This window comes from Periplaneta americana, chromosome 1 (genome assembly GCF_040183065.1).
Source record: "Periplaneta americana isolate PAMFEO1 chromosome 1, P.americana_PAMFEO1_priV1, whole genome shotgun sequence".
In the NCBI taxonomy this organism is placed as follows: domain Eukaryota; kingdom Metazoa; phylum Arthropoda; class Insecta; order Blattodea; family Blattidae; genus Periplaneta; species Periplaneta americana.
Window position 1 is genome coordinate 152,306,307 of NC_091117.1, and position 25,828 is coordinate 152,332,134.

Consider the following 25,828-nt stretch of genomic DNA (forward strand, 5'->3'; position numbering starts at 1 on the left):
ATGTATTGGGAATAAACTTGAATAAGGAACAAAGAAAGTTTCCTTCCCAGGCAGGATTCTAACTACGAAAGTCTTACTTACCACTCTGTCGTGCTCTGGAGTGAACAAGGCTCTGAAATCAGCTACAAGGGTCGGTCCGGTTTTTTTGCCACTACTGTACACATTGCGCGGTATATCTTCAGCGACAGTTAGGCCTACCGTTATATTGGAAGTGGCTAGTATATACTACGCATGCGTTACATTGATTTCTACACTGTAGATACAACACATAGTGGTATCACTGATCAGTGTTTGTTATAGTTTGTCGTATTCGAACGCTAGTCCTTACTTTAATTCTGACGTCCACTGACGTTCAAGATATCGCGAAATGTGTATTACTTGCCCAAGGCGAGTGGAGCCGCAGACGTAATGTGAACTATTACGAACGCAAGAGCAGTAGCGCCACGGCTCCGGGCTGCATGACTCCACTGGCTTGGTCGAGTAATAATGAATCAATGTTGTATATAAACAGAGCTTTCGTGACTTAACTACATTAGAGCTAATACGAGCAATATTAAACGACGCTCATGGTCTCAATTAATAAAAAGGTACAAAATGTAGCATAATTATCATAGAGTTTGTGAAAAAATTATTACCACTGTAAAAAATCCATTTAGAGCGCCAATATAAAACATACAGCATTTGTCCGTATGAAGATCCCTTAGGAGTGGATTGTGAATCCATTCTGAATTATATTCACAGTGATAAGCTTCGTATAAAAGCAATTCTATTAAATCCAACTACATACATATATAGCCTACATTGAATGCGTTATGCATTAATAGAGATTTTTTCTTAAAAATGTTTTCATTTCAATTTATTTTTCAAACAAGCACTCCTCTATGTTATGTTCTTTTTATGTGTGCTTACGTTTTAAGTCCAATTGAGGCATTTAAAATAAAAGAAAGAAAAAAACTGGCAGTATAAATAATTTGTGCGAGATCGTGCGTATTTGCTTGGTTTCCGCACAAAACCAATCCGCGGTAAGTCTAAAATTCCACATTCAGTATTTCCAACCTAACACACATAACAATTTCCCTCTTCTTACCGATTAAGTGACATATTGATTTTACTGCTTTAGGCTTCTAACATATTATTTTTAGAGACGTTCAATATAGTAATAATTATAAATTGGAAACTTACCACTGCAATTTCACCTAAATTGCACTGTTAATTGTTGTTTTTAAATATTTGCAAAAATTAAGTAAACTCTACAACTCCACTAAAGTTACTGCATTCGTGATGCAAGTAACATTAAGGAAGTCGTGAAAAAATCAACAAATCAACTTGCCGATGTTATTACTACAATATGTTATATAAATAATACTGTTAAAATATTAAAATGAGAAATAAATCATTACATAACCTTACCGTTTGTTTTAAGTTCGCATTTATAGACTGGGGGGGGGGATGGCAGACTTATATCACGGCCTGCTGGAGTATAGTAAACACAGAAAACATTTTAAAGCAACAATGTTGAAGATAGATATTTTTGTTTTGCAAATTTGCCGTCATTGAACAGAAACCAAGATGGAGATTTCATTGCAACTAATCAGAAATTCCTCTTTAAGGTATGTAATAAACGATCTTCGCACAAAATAATGTACGATACACGAGCGGTATGTTTTCTTTCAATTCTCGGAAATTAAAAAAGCTCAACTACGTTTCGCTTTTTCAAACTTTTCCTCGAACATGAAAACTTCAACATACCGCTCTTGTAATGCATAGGCCTATTACTATTCTATATTTCAACTATTAAACACATTTACGTGTTTATTCTCACTCGCACTTCGAACCAATCTGCTAATCCATAACCATCTCACGACTTCGATTGAGAACCGGTTTCTTGAGCACGAAATATGCACGCGCCGTTTCAGTATTGAACGCAATGCAGGCATGTACTTATCACTGCTTTAGACGACACTTAAAATGTCTGGAAATTCGTGACAATATAGGCATATTCACTGATCATATAGAAATCTCGTCTATTAAGTATAGAGAGTATGTACAAATATCGTTCCGGTATTTTTCAGCAAAGTAACAAATATGATTAATTGAAGTTCACTTTGAACTGTTGAAACCAGTGAAGTCAGACTTCGTGAAGTCATGAAAGCCAACAAATAATGTGTCTGATTTATTGGACTGTTACAGTGGATGCAGAAAGCAGGTCTGACGATGTGGAAGATTTAGGCAGGAGAACGATAAATCCCGAAGACTGCTTGCTGCCTAAGTCCACGGGACCCTGCCGCGGATTCTTCCAGTCCTACTACTTCAACAGAGAGACCAGACGCTGCGATACCTTCGTGTGGAGTGGCTGCGGCGGTAACAACAACAGGTGAGAGATAACTAAATGTTTTCATTTCAATTCTTACAGTTGTGAGAAATGGAATTCTTATCGTTAGACTAAGAAAGACCGGGTAAAGTTACGTCTACAAAAGAAGAACGTTTTCATCATCTTTCACACAAATGTAAACTGAAAAAATAACAACAGAAAATGAACTGCATTCTTGAGGTTACAATTAGGAAGATGATGCTGTCCAAGCATCTTGCATAAGATGTGAGCAGTGTCTAGAACTGTTGTATTCTACACTGTATCCAAATGTATCCTGCTATGATAGATTTCATTTAAAATTTCTGTAAGATTTTAAAGAGAACCAACCATATTGATGTGATGATAGCTTACACATTCTACATACATTGTTTACCCATTTTTGGCATTATACTGGATAGAAGGGGACTAAATAGGATCCTTTTGAAAGATTAATAAGATAGGAAGTTAAATGTAAAAGTCTTTCAAGAACGGGTTTTGAGATATTAATATATTAAATAATAACAGATGGCAACACGTGTTAACATAACAGTAGCGGTTGAGTCGCAATATTATGTACAGTAGTGGCAAAAAAAATCGGACCGACCCTTGTAGCTGATTTCAGAGCCTTGTTCACTCAAAGCACGATAGACTGGTAACTAAGACTTTCGAATCCTGCCTGGGAAGGAAACTTATTTTGTTCCTTATTCAAATTTATTTCCAATACTTTTCGATTGCAGCGATATTTTACTATTTAATTAACTTATTATTCCCAGAACATGAATTTTACCAGCAATCGAAAGTATTGGGAATCAATCTGAATAAGGAACAAAAAGAGTTTCCTTCCCAGGCAGGATTCGAACCACGAAAGTCTTAGTTATCAGTCTATCGTGCTCTGGAGTGAACAAGGCTCTGAAATCAGCTACAAGGGTCGGTCCGGTTTTTTTTTTTTTTTTTTTTTTTTTTTTTGCCACACTGTACATAACTGCACGAAAACCCTTCAGTACAGTAAAGCGTCATAGGGGGACATTGGTGGCTGTGCATTTTCACTTTCCCGCTCTAGTCTTGCTTGCGACTTGCTTCTACCGCCAGTCATTGTAAGGTTGTCATGTCTTCCTGTCACATACTTGGTTGCCGATCTTCAATGAAGTTGCGATCAAATCGTCGATGTTGCGGAACAAATCAATAAAGGACATATTTGTTTGTATTTATGCCTATTCTACAAATCCCCCAACATCATCTCTCCAACTTCTCCAGTTTTACTGGAATACATGTTGTAAATTCAACTAAAAATTCTACATTTTTCAAAACACATTCACAAACGACCACAAGATATACTTTTTACGTTTAGTTGACTGACCTGATTCATTTCAAAGGTCCCTACTTAGTTCCGTTCTACCTAGTATATTTATCAGCTTTTTATCGTCTGTCATATTTATCCACGAGTATACCTTCTTCAATAATCTGATAATTTCTGGCATTATCTTTCAGAATCGGAGAAATTATTATTGTTATTATTATTATTATTATTATTATTATTATTATTATTATTATTATTATTATTATTAACAAGTACAGCGTTGAAATTGGTAGCGTCTTCAAACACAATTCTATATAATAGGCCAATGGATACGATTCCCATAGCTCTAATGTACAGAGCTGGTTTATACTTTGCGGTGGCTGAGAGTTCAGACCATCGGCATGTCACGTAGGTGACCCGGGTTCGAGTCCCGGTCACGTCTGGGATTTTTCATTACAAAATCCATAGTGACACTTGTGGCGCATAAGGTCGCAGTTGGGGTTTTTCTCGGGGTTCGGCATCCAGATATGGAGGGTAGCTGGGAATATATTGAATAAGCACTCGTGGACAGCCGATAAGGGTGGTCCTCCAGCTTACAGGTTGGGCGAAGGGCTAACAACCCATCACCGTAAAAAACAGCTTGTTACGAATCCATACAATAAGTCTCGGAATGGGTGTTAGTTGGGAAGCCGGAGGGAAAAAGACCTTTGGGGAGACCGAGATGGGAGGATAATATTAAAATGGATTTGAGGGAGGTGGGATATGATGATAGAGACTGAATTAATCTTGCACAGGATACTCTACATCATTCTCAACCATTTCTTAATTTCGTCATCATTCCATAGCATTCCCCGACCACCAGCTGGCGACGCACGGAGGGGGCTGGTCTAGGGACAAGGGTGATTACCTGTTCGAAACCTGGGTACGCAGCGAACCTTGGTGTAGTCAGCCGGTGTGGGTTTGGGAATACGCCTAGCTTCAGGGTTAGCGCAATAGATAGTAACAGGTCGCAGTGCTGGGCCATAGTGCCCTCTACCATAAATTCTATTCCATTCAGCTGGTTTATAGTCCGCACAGGAATACAGACGGAACGTGTTCAAAATGCAAATTTTTAAGGATTATTATTAGTATTATTTACTGTCGTCACTATTCCTATTATTATTTCACCAACTTTGCTCGTTAATGTGAATTGGAAAATTTATTGTTTATTGTTAGTAAAGTAACATATACAAAAATACATCTTGATCTTTCCTGAAGGAGTAAAAACTCGTGCTAGGGTGTTATCTAAACACATACTTAACACAAGCAAAGGTAATTATTTGACACAAAGTGGGACAAGGAAAAAAAAATTATAGGAAAAAATTAACTTTAAAAATTCATATATATTATTTTAATGTACCGAAGTACATATGATACTTCCATGCAGATATTCTGCCTACGTTCATAGACATCTATGACGTAGTGCAGAGGGCGGCCACTAGAGGGAACCCAAGAGTTGGAACTTAATCTGAGACAATTCTGTCCGACGCCGGGGTGAGTATCCGGTGTGGCTTAGTGGATAAAGCATCAGCACGTAGAGCTGAAAACCCGGGTTCAAATCCCGGCGCCGGAGAGAATTGTTCTCCGTTCCATTACTCTTTCATCGTTTAAAAATTCAATTTCAATTTTAACAATTTATCTCATTCAAATGCATATACATACTAAATCAATATATATTCTTTAAAAATTAAATTCCTAACACTATTTTTTAAATTTCTGACACTAAAATTTTTCAGATTTGGATATTTTTCAATAATTTTAATATAGCATAGAATATAAAAGTAGAGCACCACTATTCTGTAGTTAATTCAAGCGTTCCAATATGTTTCAGATATCAAGTATGACATTTCTGAAAAGTAGTAACACTAGAAAACTATGCTAATTTTTGCATTACAGTTTGTGCTAATCCATTTCAGTTACCTTTTCATTATCAATGTGAAGTTTATTTGTGTATATATTAATGTTACACATTGTACGTACAGATTCGAGACTCGAGAAGCCTGTGAGAGACAGTGTCCCGTGAGAAAAGGAGATAAACACAGCGAACAGCTGACCAAGAGATGCAACCGGGATGTTGTGCCACCTGTGTGCAATAGAGGCTGCCGTCTCACTAAAGACAGCAACAACTGTCCCAGATGCGATTGTTCCAGCCATAGTAAGTATTAACTTATATCGTATATACAGGCTGTTTTTGGTTTAATGTGTAGAAAATGATGGGCGTACGTTATGTTTTCACTCTACAGTGATTTAACTCAACATATCCGTCTCCGAGGGGAAGTTCCATGTTAGAGAGTTGTGTAACTTGTATAAGATGATGACGATGACGGAAGAAGTGTCAAGAGAAAGAGGAAGACGTCTCGCCCATCAATAATGAATAAGTGAGCTCATTTTCAAAACGTCTCTTGTCCACCTGATAACGAAAATGAGAATCCTGTGTCCATGCATTCTTAAATTATAACTCTACATACAACTGTCATGATTAGGCTTCAGAACGCCCTCTAAACCACTAAAATTTTGCATTAAAAGTGACTTACTTATGGCTTTTAAGGAACCCGGAGGTTCATTGCCGCCCTCACATAAGCCCGCCATCGGTCCCTATCCTGAGCAAGATTAATCCATTCTCTATCATCATATCGCACCTAACTGAAATCCATTTTAATATTATCGTCCCATCTACGTCTCGGTTTCCCAAAGGTCTTTTTCCCTCCGGCCTCCCAACTAACTAGATGCATTTCTGGATTCGCCCATACGTGCTACATGCCCTGCCCATCTCGAACGTCTGAATTTAATGTTCCTAATTATGTCAGGTGAAGAATACAATGCGTGCAGTTCTGCGTTGTGTAACTTTCTCCATTCCCCGGCAACTTCATCCCCCTTACCCCCAAATATTTTTCCTAAGAATCTTATTCTCAAACATCCTTAATCCTTGTTTCACAACTATACAGAACAACCGGTATTATAACTGTTTTATAAATTCTAACTTTCAGATTTTTTGACAGCAGACTAGATGACAAAAGCTTCTCAACCGAATAATAACACGCATTTCCCATATTTATTCTGCGTTTAATTTCATCCCGGGTGTCATTTATATTTGTTACTGTTCCTCCAAGAGATATTTCAATTTTTCCACATCTTCGAAGGATAAATTTCCAATTTTTTATTTCCATTTCGTACATTCTGGTCACGAGACATAATCATATATTTTGTCTTTTCGGGATTTACTCCCAAACGTATCACTTTACTTGCTTCAAGAAATTTCCGTGTTTTCCCTAATCGTTTGTGGATTTTCCCCTAACATCACGTCATCCGCATAGACAAGAAGCTGATGTAACCAGTTCAATTCTGTGTAATCCTGAACTGTTCTAATGGCATATTCTAAAGTGAAGTTAAGAAGTAAAGGTGATGGTGGATCTTCTTGCTTTAGGCCGCAATGAATTGGAAACGCATCTGACAGAAACTGGCCTATACGGACTCTGCTGTACGTTTCACTGAGACACATTTTAATTAATAGAACTAATTTCTTCGGAATACCAACTTCTATAAGAATATTATATAAAACTTTTTTATTAACTGAAGCATATGCCTTTTTTAAATCTATGAATAACTGATGTACTATACCCTTATACTCCCATTTTTTCTCCAATATCTGTCGAATACAAAACATCTGATTAATAGTCGATAGGCCTATATTACGCGTAAAACCACACTGATAATCCCCAATAATTTAATCTACATAGGAGTTAATCCTGACTATTGGAATCAAACGGACTCTTGTTAACAACAGAATTTGCGATAAAATATTAGTTCCTGCTTTGGAATCGAAGATTCTCATGCTCCCATTTGATTATAAATTCACTCAACCTCTTTGGTTTCATAATGTCTCTTGCCTAGACCTAAAAATGTTTTTCATGATTTTCCACAAGTTATGGGAATGGACAAAGTTCGTTTTGAAAATAAGCTCCTCAAGTAATCAATTAATCCGTTCAGAAGTCCATACATCCGTCACACAATCCAATCATTCAGTTAACCATTCACCCACTCTTTTCTGTGTGTGTGATTTGACACAGAATAAAATCTTATTTCATGTCACCAGCACGAAAGTAGACTTGGAACACAGAACAGCATAAATTGACAAGTGACAAAATTCATACCCGGGAAAGGATTCGATACCACTATTATTTTTTATTTTACGTCAGAATAGTTTCTTAATATATCGATGGTTAATTATTAAGAATTAATATCCTAACATTATGATAACTGAACAAAATTTTGCGGAAGGTAATTTTTATCTTAAAACCAAATAAAGAAGTTTTTAATTTTTTACAGTGTCTAATTTTTCCTTCTTCACGGTCTCATGAGCCGAGTAAATAACTCGTAGTAGTGAGCGGTTCAGGAGTAAACGGAGCGCATGAAAGAAACGCACCCGACAGCTGCAGTGGCGCAGCCTAGCGGGTTATTTGTAACGTGAAGTGATTTGTGACTCTTTGCCATAGTAACTTGAGAGCTCTGGAGTTGACGGCTAGTTCCCAGCCCGGTTACAGCTCAAACACGTCTCTCACAACAGGGGTGCCAACGCAACAAAACACAATCACCTTCAACACGAGAACGTCCCTGGAATGTGCACCGAAACTCATGATAAAAATCAGAAGATCATGAATAACAAATGTTGATCATTATTAGTGTGATATCGACAATGATGACAACGATGACTATTAATAGGCTAAATTAAGGTGATGAAGAAATGCAAAGAGGAGATGAATGAACAACGGAGATTATAGTTCTATACATTTGTGTATAAATTTAACACCTGTTGTGTACGAGATAAGACTGTATTACACTACAAAAATCAAATGCAGTCATACACTTATTTTATTTTTTTTGTTTCCCTTTTTTATGTATGCTTTAATACCAGTTTTGTTTTGTTTTGTTGTTTTTTCTCTACATTGCTAAGTATATTGTAGGCCTAATATACGCATGGATAACAGAGAATCATAGTGAAGTGAAAAATTAAGAATTAATAATTCTTGAATTAACTATAAAAGTATACAAGTTTACGGATAAAAAATTCAGTACTTGAAATCTATAACATCGACATTTCTAAGTCTGTCTGCCCCCTTGGTGCTATTCGACAGGAGTAGGCTGCGTGCCGGCGCCGCGTTTTTTCCCTTCTCCCTTCCTTACCTTCATCAGCATTCTCATACATTCCCTACACTACAGTTACATGAACACTTAACATACACTCACCCTAGTACACGACATAACTCTTCACAGATACACATCATACATAACATGGCCCGCCGAAATGATGTACAATTTGAAAATGGGTCACAGTCCTGCCATCTATCCACTCTATGCGGAACGCGCGCGCGCACACACACGCACGCACGCGCGCACACGCACGCACACGCACACACACACACACACACACACACACACACACACACACACACTTAAATTACAGGGCTTGAATATACTGATCTCAAGAAAATACACTTTACTTTCTAGTCTATTTATGCGGTACAACTTTCATACGACAAGGGTTCAGATCGCTGAGTTACTCTATTGAAATTGTTCATTGTTGTTGCTAACTATTGAAATCTGGTGGGCTATATAGAAAATGAGTTAGGACTTGCTCCTCTGCTGTGTTGAAATATGCAACGCTTCAGGTATGAATTTGACTACCGATCTTAAAAAAATATTAAACGTGGACTTCCTCTCTGAATTATCTGTTTGTACTATTCAACACAATATTCAGAAGTCTCAGGAATATAAGAGAGTAGAACTTGTATTAAAATATTAATGGATTCAAAATTGATAGAAACACAAATGGATATTTGAAATACTATGAACATGCTAAGAAAATATCGGCAGAGAGATTGCCACGGAGAATGGACGTAACATGGAAGAATTAAGAGTGGAAGACTTGGATACCAAGGATGTCAAATTCGGTGAATGGGAGGTAGTTATAGAAGAGTTCAGTGATCCATATGGAGCAATGAAAAAAAAAAATGGAACACATGAGCATGTTGGTAGTGTAAAGGAAGGTATTGGATGCCAAAAATGTAAATAAATCGCAAGATCAGAAAAAATACCTGTGCGTATAGGGCTACCGCGTTTAATCTAAATTCCATTCCCGTACAAGATATCATAGGAAATTCTCAGACACGCATAATCATCTTGGGCCGTATTCATAGACATTCTTAGCGCGGGCTTCCGGTGGATGATCAGCGAACTAACTTTTTCGTATTCATAAACCAGTGTTAGCGATATGATATATGTTATGATATATGATATGATATGATATATTATATGTTATGATATATGATATGATATGATATATGATATATGATATGATATGATATGATATGATATGATATGATATGATATGTGATATGATATGTGATATGATATGATATGATATGATATGATATGATATGATATGATATGATATGATATGATATGATATGATATGATATGAATCTCGTACAAGTAACCAGTCGATAGCCGGGGCTAGTTTAGCACGCTCCTAGCGCGGGCTACCGAAATGTCTATGAATAGCACCCCTTATGTTTCTTTCTTTTTTCGTAAATTATCCTAATAAAATAGGCTGTTAAATACACAAATTTTAACAACTGTAGAAAAGTTTCAAATATCACGCAGCTATAACTTGATATGAAATGTATGTATATTATTCTCCCACATTTCTGAAACAGCTTGTAAAAATCACTATTTTCTTCAGCTAACAAGAGTTATTCTAGAGGTTGAAAAAAATTGTCTCTGTCCTTTAAACACAAAACTATCTCCTCTTGTTGCAGAGAACGTATGCAGCCTTCCGGCCGTGAGGGGGCACTGCAGAGCCCTGCTGCCCAGATGGCGCTATGACCCTGCCACTGGCAAGTGCACAGAATTCAAATTCGGTGGTTGCGATGGCAACGGAAATAACTTCAGAACAGAGCAACAGTGCATGAAGACTTGCGGAGGTGAGCAGAATCAGTGAATCAATCAGTTAGTCTATGAATAAACGATTTGGGGAATCAAATAGAGACTGAGTTAATGTGTTTCACTGAATTACGAAAAAGTAACTGAGTTATCGAGGTATGATTTAATTACAAGGGGTATAATTGGATTAAATTCTTGAATGAGTGAATAAATTGCTACTTCAGTGAATTCGTTGTAAATTGTTTTTATTTCGCTAATACTTGTAACGTAAAATATAGTATACATAGATAAAATTTTAGCTCACCCCTGAAAGAGTATAACTCGTGCTTAGGGGTGGATTCCTGATTTTAAATTAAGAAGTAGCCTATATAATACAATTCGTTTTATGTCTACTACACAATAAGTATATATAAATTTAAATTTAAATTTTTCATTATTTATAAAATACATAACTTTTTAAATTTAATACTAGAACTATTAGAATTGACAAGATTTGGATATTTAAATATAAATTTGTTATACAGTCTGATCTGTTGGGTACGGATAATATTAATTTATTATTATAAAGCTACTATGATAGTAGGAAAAATTTCTTGCTGGTTATATTATGATTAAAAGGTGGGAGTTTCCATGTATGACAATCAACAATGCATAATCTGAAAGGACAAATGAAAATCGCAGATGATTAAAATGGCTACTAAGATCAACAGCGGGCACAATGTGTTCTTTGGTATGCTAAACTTGAGAGTGTTAAAAGAGTTCAAAGGGAATTTCGACGTGAGTAGTCTGTGCGTAATGTACCTAAATACGATTCCGTAATGTTGTGGTATAGAACATTTGTAGAAACAGGTTCTGTATTAAAAAACATGCAGGAGGTCGCAGGCGAAACCCAATAAGAGAAGCAGCTATCTCTTGGCTTGGTCCCTAAACTCCCCAGATGTAACCCTCTTGATATCTTTGTGTAGGGTTTTGTTAAAGACATTGTCTGTTCACAGAAACACAGGAACATTGATGATCTGAGAGAAAAATTACTCAATATTTTCAACAAATCACCCCTCTTATGTTACAACGGACATGGGCTGAATTGTATCACCGTTATGAGTTGTGTAGGGTGCACAATTGGGGTTATGTTGAGCTCTGAGGAATCTCCCATCTTTCAGTGTTGTATGCACAAAGTTTCAACAAAATATAAAGTTCAGTAATAAATGTTTTGTGGTGTTTTTATTTTATCCATACCCAAACGGATCACCCTGTATATTCTTGGGCCTAAATTACTGCTACGATTTAATATTGTAGCAGTGTTGCATTTTGGTTCAAACAATTCAAGGAATTCATGCCTTTTGTTTCAAAACTATGAGCTTACAATTCAAAGTTAGATTTGTTGAGTTATTTCGACAAATTTATACAGTGAATGACTTATAAAAGTTACTGAATGTCAAAGTAATAGGTGATTGTATTACTAAGTGGGTTGAGTAATTCAGAAAATAAATCACTGGAGTATATGGCGTATACTGAATTAGTCGAATTAAGTGATTAGAGTGAATTTGTGAATGACGAGTTCCAGTGAACATGTCAGCGAATTAAGTGATTTGAGTGATAAAGCGTGAAACAAATAAATTGAATTGGTTAACCGAATGACTGAGTTACTGAATTGAATTAAATTGCATCAGTTGAGTGTTTAGGTGTTGGTATCAAGTTTGGTAAAACTCAATATATCAGACTCGCAAATCAACTCTATTATGTTATTATTAACAACATTTTTTTTTTTTTTTTTTTTGCTTCCAGGAGTTTAAATTGCCGGTGAATCTGTTCATCACAGTCATCATTTAGTTCGCTTCATCCACATATTTATCGTCCATCGCAGCAAAATGCAGCTCAAGTCATAACCTGCTTTAAGTATTATTTCTCTTCAGTCACGTACAGAGAGACGTAACCACGGAAAGAAATTTTTAGATACATTCCCAGATTTTCGTTCTTTTTCAGTGAAAACAAATAAACAAGTACTGAAATACTCCTATAGTTTAGCTAACGTATGCAACAAATGTACAAGAATATCAAAGAAACTTAAGAAGAAAAATGAATGTTAGAGGGTCTAAACCCTCCTTTCATAAATTGCTGATTTAAATTTATAAAAATATTTTTGTACTTTTGTATATATGGTATAAATTGCATATTAAGTACTATTTTGATAAAAGAATTTTAATTTTCTTTCACAGAATCTAAGATTTAAAGATGAAAGAGAGTGATCCCAAAATGCATTCAGTCCATTTTTATGAAAGGACTGAGCTAGTTTTTGTATCCACCGTTCTACCAACTGACATGCGTAACATGGATTGGCGTTATTTTGGAAGGAATCAAGCTTAAAATATAATGATAGAGGTCTAAAAAAATCTTATATAGTTTAAAATATAAATAATAAAAATGTGGAAATGGATTGAGCCAGTTTTGGGATCACATTCTTCAAACAGCTGCTCCAAAATATTTCGAAGTTCCATATTCGATTATCGCTGTGGAAATATTATGGTGCATTTCTATCATTTTATATGAAACAGCAAAAAATTCAGAATTAAGCATTATTTCAGTATGAAATTGTTCAATATTTGTCTTCTAACCGATGCAAAAATGTATATATTAATTTTAACTGCACTATACTGTATATTCAACGTAAGATTCTATTCTACTGTATTTTATAAAACTTCGTAAAATGGTTTACATTAGAGTGAATTATAAAATACTGGAAATATAATATGAATTCCATAATTACCATTCAAAACAATTTGTTATTAGTTTCCCAAAAGGGACGATCAAAATAATTTTGCAGCTTTTTATTTGTGTGGAGTGCCTTAAAGTAAAATGTTATTCTTATAATGGCAACTGTTTACGCTACTTTCTTTTAACTTCTATGAAATTGTAACGACTTTTTACATTTTTTAAATGCATACAGCTCATTTTATACATGAGTAGCAATTAAATTCCTGATAATAGAATTACAGGAATGTAATTTATTTGCCCAATATTCATTTTACAATTTCTGTTATACTGTACTAATTCACTGCAGTCATTGTCATTCTTCACAACTACTTACAAATCGTGATCTCATGCTCATAAAATCATGTTACTTTATAAAATCCCACCATACATGTTATTTATGTAAAATATATTTGTAAGCTATATACAATAAACATGTGTTTTATTCAAAATTAACATCACTGTATTAACGAATGTTCCTTCATCCCAATCCTTCCAGCATTCCAATTGGTTGAAGAAACTACATATTGTCTAAGAAACTTACTTAAACATTTTCATTGAAAGTCAACGAATATAATTATATCTGCAAATTTTGTTTTGAAATCTTGTTAGTTCTCTTCGATTTCTTTTTTCAATTTATCTTGCATGGTATGAGTCTATACATACACGTATTATTTATTATTTTCCTTATTTTGTAATTTAATTTACTTCAATCGTTGGCCTAATAATATAATGGGCGGTTGGATTTTAAATTTTGGTAACACTTTCATGCACTATTTTATTGTAAGCACGTTTGTTTATTTATTTAATTAATTAATCAATTAATTTATTTATTTTATTTATTTATTTATTTATTCATTTATTACACTCGCTTTTAAAATTTGGCAGGATATATCGTCATCCTAGACAGCATAGTGGTCAGCGTACTTGTCATTGCATAAAAAAATGCGCAGATTGAAACTCGCAAAAAAAAAAAAAAAAAAAAAAAAAACTAAAACGAGAAGGATCATATCATAGATTTGTGGTATATAAGTTAATCCTGTCCTTGAAAGAGGACTCCTGATAACATTTACTATTCATTTATCGTCCACGTGGAAATTTTGAACATAATGGACCCGTGTCAGTGACGTAAGTGAGAGTGTTTGACTTGATCTCCACGTTAAATACTGCCATCTATAAAATAGAAACAGAACGAGGATTAAATATTTAGAATTGATGGTTTAATTTATTTACTTATTTATTTATTTATTTATGTACCTATTTACTTATTTATTTACTAGTTATTTACTTATTTATTAACTTATTTACTTATTTATTTGCTAATTTATTTATTTATTTATTTACTCATATTTATTTACTCATTTATTTATTTATTTATTTATTTATTTATTTATTTATTTATTTATTTATTTATTTATTTATTTATTAGCTTAATATGCTAGTATTTTATTTATAATATTTTGTATTATTTTTTGAGTAGTGATTTTAATTCTATATATATTTTTTTCATTTTAAATTTTCTTTTATTTCTAATGTATTTGAGTTCGGAGCACAATACCACGTTTCCGACATGATAAACTGGTAAGATACGCACAAGGAACCTAAAATCCTATATGGTAGATTTCGACGTTAGGGTAAACCCGTTTCTGTAACGACGAGGTGTAAAAAATAAATCAGATTTCACTTTACTTAACGCAAGGGATCGTACTTAATTCGCGAAATAGTAAGCCTCATGTTAACACAGACAGACTAAAGTGGTGAGAAGAAGTATCAGGAAAAAAAAAAGCATACTATATTCTCGGTAAAAGGTGAAGTTAAAGAAATATTCATATTTAGATTATGGAGGTCCAAAGGATAGCTGAATATAAAGGCTTCCACCTTTTCTAGACAATCGGAATTAGTAGCAGGAGATATGTCATCCCAAAGTTAAATACCCGTGGTACTCTTTTCTATTGGAGGCTAATACAAGAGATGAACAAAACTAACTGCCGCTCTCGCTCGCTGTGTTCGTTACATTTGTCTTTAGAGTCTCGTCTCGTCATTCTCGTGCGCTTCGAGTCTTGCTCATCATTCTCGAAATAGCATTTGGTCGGCGTGGAAAGATTTCGTAACTTTGAATAACATACATCACTGAAATAAATAACATTATAAATGTTTAAATGAGACAAAAAGACAAAACAGAACAGTATCTCAGTTATCAAAATGTTCTGGTTCTATTATACTACTACCTATAGTTATATAAATAGAAAAAAAAAAAAACAAAATTCTCATAAATTTTCATTTTTAAGAAACATAAAACATAACGTTATCTTTTTACTTGAGATTGCACACTTGATCTCAAACATATGAAAGGAAAATTCCTAGCCTTTTAATAAGGACCTAGTAACTAAATAAAGACTGGAGAACGGATTATTAAACACTGAAAGGTAGAGATTATGTTTCAAATAGGCTACTTGATTGTTTATACATATATAACAGTTGCCAAAGTAGTTAAAGTTCAGTCAGGTATAAACAATTGTGGCGATTCAAGGCTGCTTGACATTCGGGACTTCGGGAGTGATCAATCTCGACGTCTCGAAACACTCACAAGCAGTCTTTACGTACACTACGTATAGAACACTGTCGTGCGGGTTTTCGGCTTTGCGGGCGCTGTTAGTCTTGCTTTCTCGATCGTTGTTCATCTCTACCAATTACATAGTGTAGCAGGAAGAAAATCCATGAGACCATCGAGAATCGAATCCATGGCTGATAGCGCAATACCTTAACCGCAAAAGTACAGCCTCCCCACCCCCCCAACCCTCGTTGCAAAAGTAAGTTTCGAATTATTAAAAGTGAAATATTGGATCCTTATAATATTTCTGTGAACATATGTCACAGTTGAACCGGAGATGTAAAATATGAAGGCGACCTATTTCTTGTTAAAAACTGGAGAAGACACACGTTAAGTAGAACAGCGTAGCTATCAGATTACCAGCGCTCTTTGTCGCACGGATGTGAAACTACACCGCATTTTTCTTGAGCTGAAACCTACTCGCGTCCAAACATCGTGCCCGCGCAGGACGGGCTCAAGTCTTGGGGGACTTACTTCCAGGTGGTAGGCCTACACAAGCAACGAAAACATTAAATAGTAACTGATCCTACAAAACAATATTTACAAGCTCATTGTTATACACCGTGTCCACACTAAGAGTATACAGAAATAATAGCTTATAATTTCACAACCGTATATTATAATCCCTTAAAATAAAGCTCAATTAATAGAAAAACTCTCCAAGATTTCGTTTCATACCTTTTCCATGGCCATTGTTGTGTGCAATGTTTTGTTTCAAGCTTATTGTTGCATGGGTATTGTGTGAAATGTTTCGTTTCAAGCTTATTGTTGCATGGATGAAAATTTGCATTTATCAGTCTAGTTCCTTGTCAATAGAGATGTGGACGGTACAGCAAAAAGTTCAATACGTGCTCTGGTTTGTAGAATTGAATTCAGTTACGTGTGTTCAGCGGCGCATACGGAAGGAATGGAATGTGGATCCTCCTACACACAAATCCATTTACGAGTAGGAGAGAATTCTACGAGAAAATGGAAGCTTGATTTCAAAGACAGGGAAAGATCCTACAAAGCATGTGGCCGAAATGACAGTGGATCAGGTGAGTGAATCACTTGCTAGAAGCCCACGTAAATCAATTAGGCAGGCTAGTAGGGAGCTGCAGATTCCTCGTTCAACAGCTCACAAGATACTACGCAAACGTCTCCATGTGCTTCAGCTCCTTCATCAACTCAAACCAGATGATTGTCAATAATTGCAACTTTGTTTTTCTCTATTACAGTCTACAATATATGAAACTATTACAGTATACAATATATATATGAAAAAAAAAGGTTTAATATTTTGAATAAAAATAAAAGTTTTAATATTTTGAATTACTTGAACGTTTTTCTGTAAGTTTGTTTTCTTCTTATAAAATGCAGCTTTTCTCAGCTTCTATTACACATAGGACTTTCAAATTTTCAGAGCACATTGCCACAAGCCTTGTCCCTAATTTAGCATGAGATTTTCAATAAATCTAAATTATGAAAATAATATTATGTACTGATATATATTGAAAATTCTAGTTAAAATTTGGACCGGAAAAAAAAGTATATTTAATGTACTATGCACTTTTCCTTCAATTGGCTGTGTTAAATTCAGATCAGTATATGTAACAATAAGGTGTAGAAAAACCAAGTGCCTACTACTAGCAGTTTCTGAGAAAGGCTTCATGAAAAATAATGATTTTAACATAGCCGAGATAGGACGTACCGCATCCCCTTAAGTAAAGTTGAAGGTAAAGCGAGGAAAAATGTGGTGAAAAAAGTAATCAAATATTGTGGGAAAAGTTTTGGGTACATCATTGTTTGCTCAATTGCTGACATTCTCTCAGAAAGTAGTTTTTCGCTAAATCTCAATCACGATACTCATCCAATGCTAAAAATTCAAGACATTCTTATTTTAAGCTTTTTCCTATGTAGGCCCTAGAGATGAGTTTCTCAATGAATAATGCATTGTTGGTTGAAAATCGTCATTCCTTTACTTCTGAAGGTTCATGCATGTCGCTTTTTTGTGTAGGCCATATTGCAATTCTCCGTTTGTAAATAATACTAATCAGATGCAAAAAAAATAACCAGTATGCACGTAAAATAGACATTTAAATGTAACATGACCCTGCAAATGAAAAAAGATATGGCACATTACAACTTACAATGCAAAAGCGTATGTTAAAATTAACATAAGATAATTTTGTACGCAAAAAATTAAAAACAGAGACCGTAATGTTTGCTGTTTATAAGTAGTTTATACTTTTTTCAAATTCTTGTTGCGTATTTAAAACATTTATAGGATATTAGTGCATTTTTTCAATTACACTTTTTACCCTCTCTAACTGCGTTAAAATTATTGATATAACAGCATTAGAAACTGTTGACAGAACATCCTGATCTCCAAATTTTGCACTTTTTTAACCAGATCAAAATAGTGTTGTTCAAACTTAAGGGATGTTTAATGCCCTGAATATGACATTATGAACTCCTTAGCTTGTATCACAGCACGATTGTAACAAATGAAACGATGATGAAAGTGTAGCCACACGATTCCTTGTTGCATTTTTAAAACATTTACAGGATATTATTGTATATTTTAAATTACACTTTTTACCCTCTCTAACTGCATTAAAGTTATTGATAAAACAGCATTAAAAACTGTTGATAGAACATCCTGATCTCCAAATTTTGTACTTTTTAAAAATCAGATTAAAATAGCTTTGTTCATATGAATAAATGAATCATCAATCAAGAATTTGGTCTGTCTGACCCTTTCCGGCTTTATTCACAAAGAGGTCTATTAAGAGGACGCTGTTTTTTCTACCCTGTGTTCTGTATTTGAGAATTAACTGTAGAATTCTGCCTTGTCCATTCTCTGTACATGTTTCAGCCATTTTGTTTCATAATAGTCAATTCTTTTAATATGAGTTCAGTTTTATTTTTTTTCTGTCGATATCTTCCCTGCTATATTGCACTTTTTCATTTTTTGGTTGCACTCTAGTAGCTTCTACGCTAGTTACCTTGCTTCTACGTTCCTGTTTTTAAAGAGAAGTCCTACACAATTGTAATCTCAGGCGATTCGTAGTATCACAGAGACATCTGTCCGGTGAATGGGGAAGCTGGTGAAGAGAAAATTAGGCGGCCGATGGCTTCGTCGCACCGTTAGCAGAACAACAGCTATTGCTTCGGAGTCAGGTTTCCAAGCTCGGACTGTCTATGAAAATTGTTGGAGGGAAAGCAAAACGATCTACAGTTTCGACTCGTTACTCCTCGATAATGACTTGCGAAATCAAGTAGTTCAGAATCACAGTTATCTGAATTGATAATTTATTGAATATTTGATTCGTTACACCGTGCAGTCATCGTTTCGAAGTTAATATCAGCTTCATCTCAAGGAAATTAAGAAAAGGGGAAATTTCGGTTATATACGTTATTAAGAACTATGTATTCGTTTCCTTGAAAATGGATTCTAGATTCCTCTTTTCTTGATTTCTCTTATAATGGAAACATTATGAGCTCCGAAATGTTGCATGATTCTACTCTGCGTAAAATAAAACTATTCGCACTATTGAACTACAAAAAAAGTTTTTTTTCTTCTCACACTTAAATATATAATTATGTGCCATAAATGCAGAACGCAAAATCTCAGATTTCACTTCTCTTTTGAGAGAAGCCATTTCAAGGTGTTTTATTGTCTTAAAAAATGTGCCGTCTCTAATTCACAAGAGTAGGCTATTGATTTATTGATTTCAACTTATTTGATTGTGTGCATAAATATCACCTAGTTTTCTTAGTCCCTTATGTAACAGTGTTGTATCAAATTATAGATTAATTAGCGTCGATGGAATTGGTTATTGTATTTGGCGAAATAATAATAATAATAATAATAATAATAATAATAATAATAATAATAATAATAATAATAATAATAATAATAATAATAATAATAGTTTTATTTTCCCTGGCAGAGTTAAGGCCATCAGGCCTTCTCTTCCACTCAACCAGGATCAAATCACATACAGAAAAATACATACCGATGATTCGCCGAGAGGTTACATAACATTTGCCTTACAGTTGGGCAAAAGTCTAAAAAAAAAAAAGACAATTAAGTAATCACCCCAAGCAAGAATCGAACTCAGGCCCGAACTTCTCGGATCATCAGGAAAATGCGACTATCACGTAAGTTACGGCGAAATTTCGAAAATTTGATTTAAGGAAAATGAAAGACTCTAAGAAAGATGTTCCATAAATAGGGCTGTTGCAGATGGTTAAATAATTTTGTCACCTAGTTTTTCTACCTGAAGACAAAGCAAAACTCAATTTTCTGAGTGCCATATTAATTTATTTATGCTCGACCATGCCGAAATGTAGTAATTATACACCTGGTAGTAGCCCTTTAATGCACCTCATTAAATTACACCTATTCATTATACTTCAGTTGTTCAGTCAATGAGAAATCACCATTGTACCATTATAAAAGAGCAAGTATCGATTATTCTCGGATATGCAATCCAAAGACAACTAGCGAAAAGTCACGGAGGCTAGAAATCTAATACTGTTGCAGAAGGTTATGTTCTGTTACTATAATAATTAGCGTTAATTGTAAATAATATTCAAATAAATTTAATTTGTCATCTCGTTTTTCAATTCTAAATCAATTCCCAGGTTATATCAAGACTAATGTTCATGGTATTTTCTAGATTATATCAAGGACAATGACATTCGTTCCTCGGAAAAAGTCAATACTTTCGCGTCTGCGCACATCTCACAATTTAGAAGGTCAGTTCCGCTTCTCACTTACATAACCATAACATGAATACTTATGAATAATTTCAAGTTAGAAATATGGTCGAGCATAAAAAGTCGTATGAAACTTGCCTACAATTTTCATACTCGCGTCTTAATTACTACCATTATAGGCTCGTTGCATCATGTACTATTAACCAACAAAGAAAAATTTCTAAACCACATCTGAATAATCCACTATTGTTTTCGTCCTTCGTAAAAGGATTCATATTAATAGGAAGGCCTGCAACCACCAACCACAAGCCGACTCTTTCTTGTCTGCTACGAGAACAAAAATAATATAAAACGTTCTAAAGGCACCTGCATTAATTTCTTAGAGTTTCTTTTCTAACGTTTTATACTTCCGGCAACCCTAAATATTTTACTAAAACAATTATACAAGAGGCGTGTGTGCCTTATACCACTACTGCATGCAGATGTTAAGTATAGACTCCGAAGTGGGTACGTGACTCAGGTTTAAACGTGGTCCTAAGTGCTCCAGAATTGTGGCTATGGCGGAGAGGGGGGCAGGAGGAGGGTAGTTGCTAGTGGGCATAAGAGCAGATAAAGTATACAGTAGTACCGGGGCTGGGAAAAAAATACTAGGTGGTTTAATTTTTAAACAGGTAATGATGGAATACATGATGTCCACACCAAGCGTGACTCGATTCCACATGTTTGCATTACCGGTTGCCGTTGTGATGGAACAGCACACAGACTAGGTTAAAAAATGTTTCGCTGAATTTCTTTTAGCATTACGTCATTTTTCTCGAACTCTTCAGAAACTCCGTATTTAACGATTAGTGTTTTGAGAACATACTAACTTCAGAGTAAAATGTGATCTTAGCTTTCAGCGCCAGAAACCTCGCGTCTAATCTCGAGGAAGGGGGAATGTTTGCTGCACAGATACTCCGTCTAGACAAGTTTCTCCTTGAATGTAACTTTTCCTACCACAGATTAAAGAGTCCCCTTCTATTCTCTTATCAACCTTCATATAAACTTTATGTTGCGGCACTCCCGATTTCCCTGTCATACTTGCATTACAAAATTGCCTATATTCATTCAAGAACTTTTTCTTTATGAGATTTATGCGTCGTACAGCGGGATACATGAGAATGGATCACATTAAAAATTTTGACATGAAAGAACTGCAGATTGAACCGATTACGGAAAACCTACAGAAATACAGACAAAACTGGAAATCACATGTCATCAGAATGCCTCGTTCTAGAATTCCATGCCAAATTTTTAATTACCATCCTGTGGGCAAGAGATCCTTGGGCAGACCGTTCAAGCGTTGGCTAGAGACCGTAATGGGCCACTAGGCCCAATACATGCAAGGATGATGATGATGATGATGATGATGATGCTGCTGCTTTTTCATTATTGGTGCAGAAAGCAATGATAAACTAGCAAAAGAATCCTGTGTTGTATATTGTGTCAAACTGCGGTAATTTCAATATGGATAGTGAAGCCAGAGATATGTACTGCTATTTAATGTAAAAATACGCAGTTATGTTTGCCGAATAGAGGTAGAAATGTAATATTGATGCCAGATGCAAATAAAAATCTCGAAGTTTTTTCGCCTGTAAGTTTGAGGCACTGAAGGAAACAAAAGATGGTAAGAATCGAACAAATGCAATAAATTTCATTGTTACAATTAAATATATAAGATGGATGTGTTTTGTGACTAGCAAAATTTGAATCTGTGACTCTGAAATCAGCTACAAGGGTCGGTCCGGTTTTTCTTTTACCACTACTGTACATACTGGTACTTCACAATCAATACATTTAAAGGAAATAGATGTAAAATTAATAACAAAAATAACGACAAAAACAAACAAAAAAAATGAAGTCCACAAAACACAATTTTTAACCATGAATGCTACTAACATTATAGGACATCTATTATGAAGATTCCACGTATAGTATCAGCTACTCACGGATCGAGTTCAGGAGCTCTTTGCAGCGAACGCTTCAGTGCAATGTAGGGGTTCTATGAGTTGGCACCAACATCTGAGTTTTCAGTTGAGACAAAAAGATATGAAGTGGCGATAATTATAGCAAAGATTAAGATGACTAGGGTGAAGAAGACGATAACAATGACGAAGTGTGATGACGATGATGATTATGATGAATAGGGATGATGAGTGTGTTGAAGTGGATCAGGATGAGGACAAAGTCGATGATTAGGATGACAAAGACGACAATGAGGATGTTGAAAGCACAATAGGAATGATCTGAAGACTGTGAACGACGAGAGCGATTATTATTATTATTATTATTATTATTATTATTATTATTATTATTATTATTATTATTAGCAGAAGAGAAAATGATACTAAAGGATATGCTACTAGAGCTGAATGACAGCTGTGAACAGTATGGGATGAAGATAAATGCAAATAAGACGAAGAGCATGATCACAGGAAGAAAAATACAGAAGATAAACTTGAGAATTCTAAATGAGGCAGTAGAGAAGGTGGACAGCTTCAAATACTTGGGGTGTACTATAAGCAGTAACATGAGCTGCCGCTAGGAAGTCAAAAAAGAGGACAGCAATGGCAAAGGAAGCTTTTAGTAGAAAAGTTGCATCTTCTGCGGAACTCTGAAAAAAGAACAAGGGAAGAGACTAGTGAAGTACTTTGTGTGGAGTGTGGAATTGTATGGAGCAGAAACATGGACATTACGACGAAGTGAAGAGAAGCGAATAGAAGCACTTGAAATGTGGATATGGAGAAGAATGAAACGTGTGAAGTGGACAGACAGAATAGAAATGAAGCTGTGTTGGAAGGAGTGGGTGAAGAAAGAATGATGCTGAAACTGATCAGGAAGAGGAAAAGGAATTGATTGGGTCACTGCTGAGAAGAAACTACCTACTGAAGGATGCACTGGAAGGAATGATGAAAGGGAGAAGAGTTCGGAGTAGAAGAAAATATCAGATGATAGACGACATTAAGATATATGGATCATATGAGGAAACAGAGAGGAATTCAGAGAATAGGAAAGACTGGAGAAAACTGGGTTTGCAGTGAAAGACCTGCCTTTGGACAGAACACTAAATGAATGAATAAATTATTATTATCATCATCATCATCATAGAGACAATGAGAATTATTATTATTATTATTATTATTATTATTATTATTATTATTATTATTATTATTATTATTATTATCGGAACGACGAAAGCGGTGATCAAGATGACGATAGCAATGACCACGATAGCGAAAGCGGTGATCACGACGATAACGGTGATCAGGATCACGAAATTGATAATCAGGGTGGAGGTGATCAGGGTGACGAACGCAGTGATCACGATGATTCGAATGGGACAGTGGAAAATTAGGTTCGCGAGGATGACTGTAAAAGAAACCCCCGTAACCAGAAGAGGCTTCCCACGATCACATAATATATTGTGAATTGAAAATATTACGCCGGAAATTAAAATATTTCACAAATCACTAAAATCAGGCAATATAAGTAAAAATGAACTGGTTAAAATTTCAACTCTATAGTAAGTCGGAGATGAGAACGACAAGAGAAATATGTAGAGCAAGGAGATTGAAAAGAATGGGGAGGAAGAAAAGAAGGATAAGAAGAAGAAAATTAAGAACGATGGGGAAAGGAACTCGCCAACCTACCACGTTATCTCCTGGTTTAGTTGCCTCATGAGTGATGCTTTATTGATGTTACTTAAAGAGATTCAAATCTGTCTTCCGACAGTTGACTAAACAACTGTGATGGAGTTTGTTGGAATAACTTCTATTGGAGTGCGTTGTAGGTGGGTTAGTAAAAGACCTAAGTCCTTTAAACAACCAAGGACTGCCAGTACTAAAGTTTATTAATCAATCTTGAAATACAAGGCGTAGTACAAGTGATGAAATGAAGATTATGATGATTAGTCGTTGCCACGTGGGCCACTCGTCTCCCTCCCCAGCACTTCTGCTGAATGCAGATCTATATTAATAAATAATAATAATAATAATAATAATAATAATAATAATAATAATAATAATAATAATTCTCCAACGATCACCGCGGCGCCGTTTTATCGGCTCAAGACAGTGACCTTTGAAATCCGCGTGATTCGCGTCTACTCGATGGCGTACCCATGCCGTGGCCAGTGCGATGTCCTACCTTTGGACTTTGACAGATAATTCTTTAGTCATTAACCCCACTACATACATGATTCAAACTATAAATTTTAAGTCAAGTCTACACTAGTTATGAGGATGGAATACATTTCAGATTTACAGTATTAATAACGTCACTCTAAACATTAATTACAATCATACCAATTATAATCATACGAATAACAATCATACCAATTATGTCCCTACAGTAAGTGGGCGCTGATCACACAACAAATAAGGAGAAAATAGAGGAGAAAGGAAGGAGGAGAGAAATGGAAGACAAGAACAAGGAGAAAATAGAGGAGAAAGCGAAAAGGGCTGAAATTGAGGACAGGAATAAAGTGAAGAGGAAGGAGGAAAACAAGTGGAAGAAAACTGGAGGACAAGAATAAGAGAAAGAAGTAGAATGACAAGCGCAAAGGAAGGAAGACATAGGTAGAGAAACAGATAAAGGAGAGAAAAGTTAGCAGAAGAACAAAGATTGAAAGAAGGGCGAAGGGAAATAAGGAGAAAGAAAAACAAAAAGCAGATGAAGAGGACGAGGGATGAAGAGCAAGGGAAGAAGAAGAAGAAGAAGAAGAAGAAGAAGAAGAAAGGCATTAGTTTTCAACACTTCAGCATCCGTTAAATAGTACGAAGAGAATAAATTGAATAATGGTTGAACGAAAACTATAGGTTATATTCACGGTAAATCTTCAGTAAATACACCGTGTCCCACTTAGAGGGATCAATAAATAAATGCTCACCATTTAAAATCAGATGAAGATATTGTTTTGATTTACATCTGACAAGATGCAGAAACTGTCCAAGTTTATGCACCAATGGTTTAAAAACAGTTGCATGTCCATGCGCACTAACGTTTGTCGTGGAAACAAACCTGGCGCCATTCAGTAGAACATTCCGCCATTGGACCATTCCCCTTCATCGAGGCGACAATCAAAGGGAATGTGTATCTG

At 35.2% G+C, this 25,828-nt stretch overlaps 1 protein-coding gene across 1 annotated transcript in view; it reads left to right on the forward strand.

Moving 5' to 3' along the window:
* The window catches only part of LOC138702098 (BPTI/Kunitz domain-containing protein-like), a 28,668-nt gene extending 14,839 nt beyond the window's left edge, over positions 1 to 13,829 (forward strand). Inside the window, exons 2-5 of the mRNA XM_069829662.1 lie at positions 2,191 to 2,374; positions 5,669 to 5,841; positions 10,502 to 10,666; positions 12,411 to 13,829. Of these exons, the coding sequence (XP_069685763.1) occupies positions 2,191 to 2,374; positions 5,669 to 5,841; positions 10,502 to 10,666; positions 12,411 to 12,418 (530 nt within the window). The 3' untranslated portion in view covers positions 12,419 to 13,829. The remainder of the gene's footprint in view (positions 1 to 2,190; positions 2,375 to 5,668; positions 5,842 to 10,501; positions 10,667 to 12,410) is intronic.
* Positions 13,830 to 25,828: the final 11,999 nt, after the last annotated feature.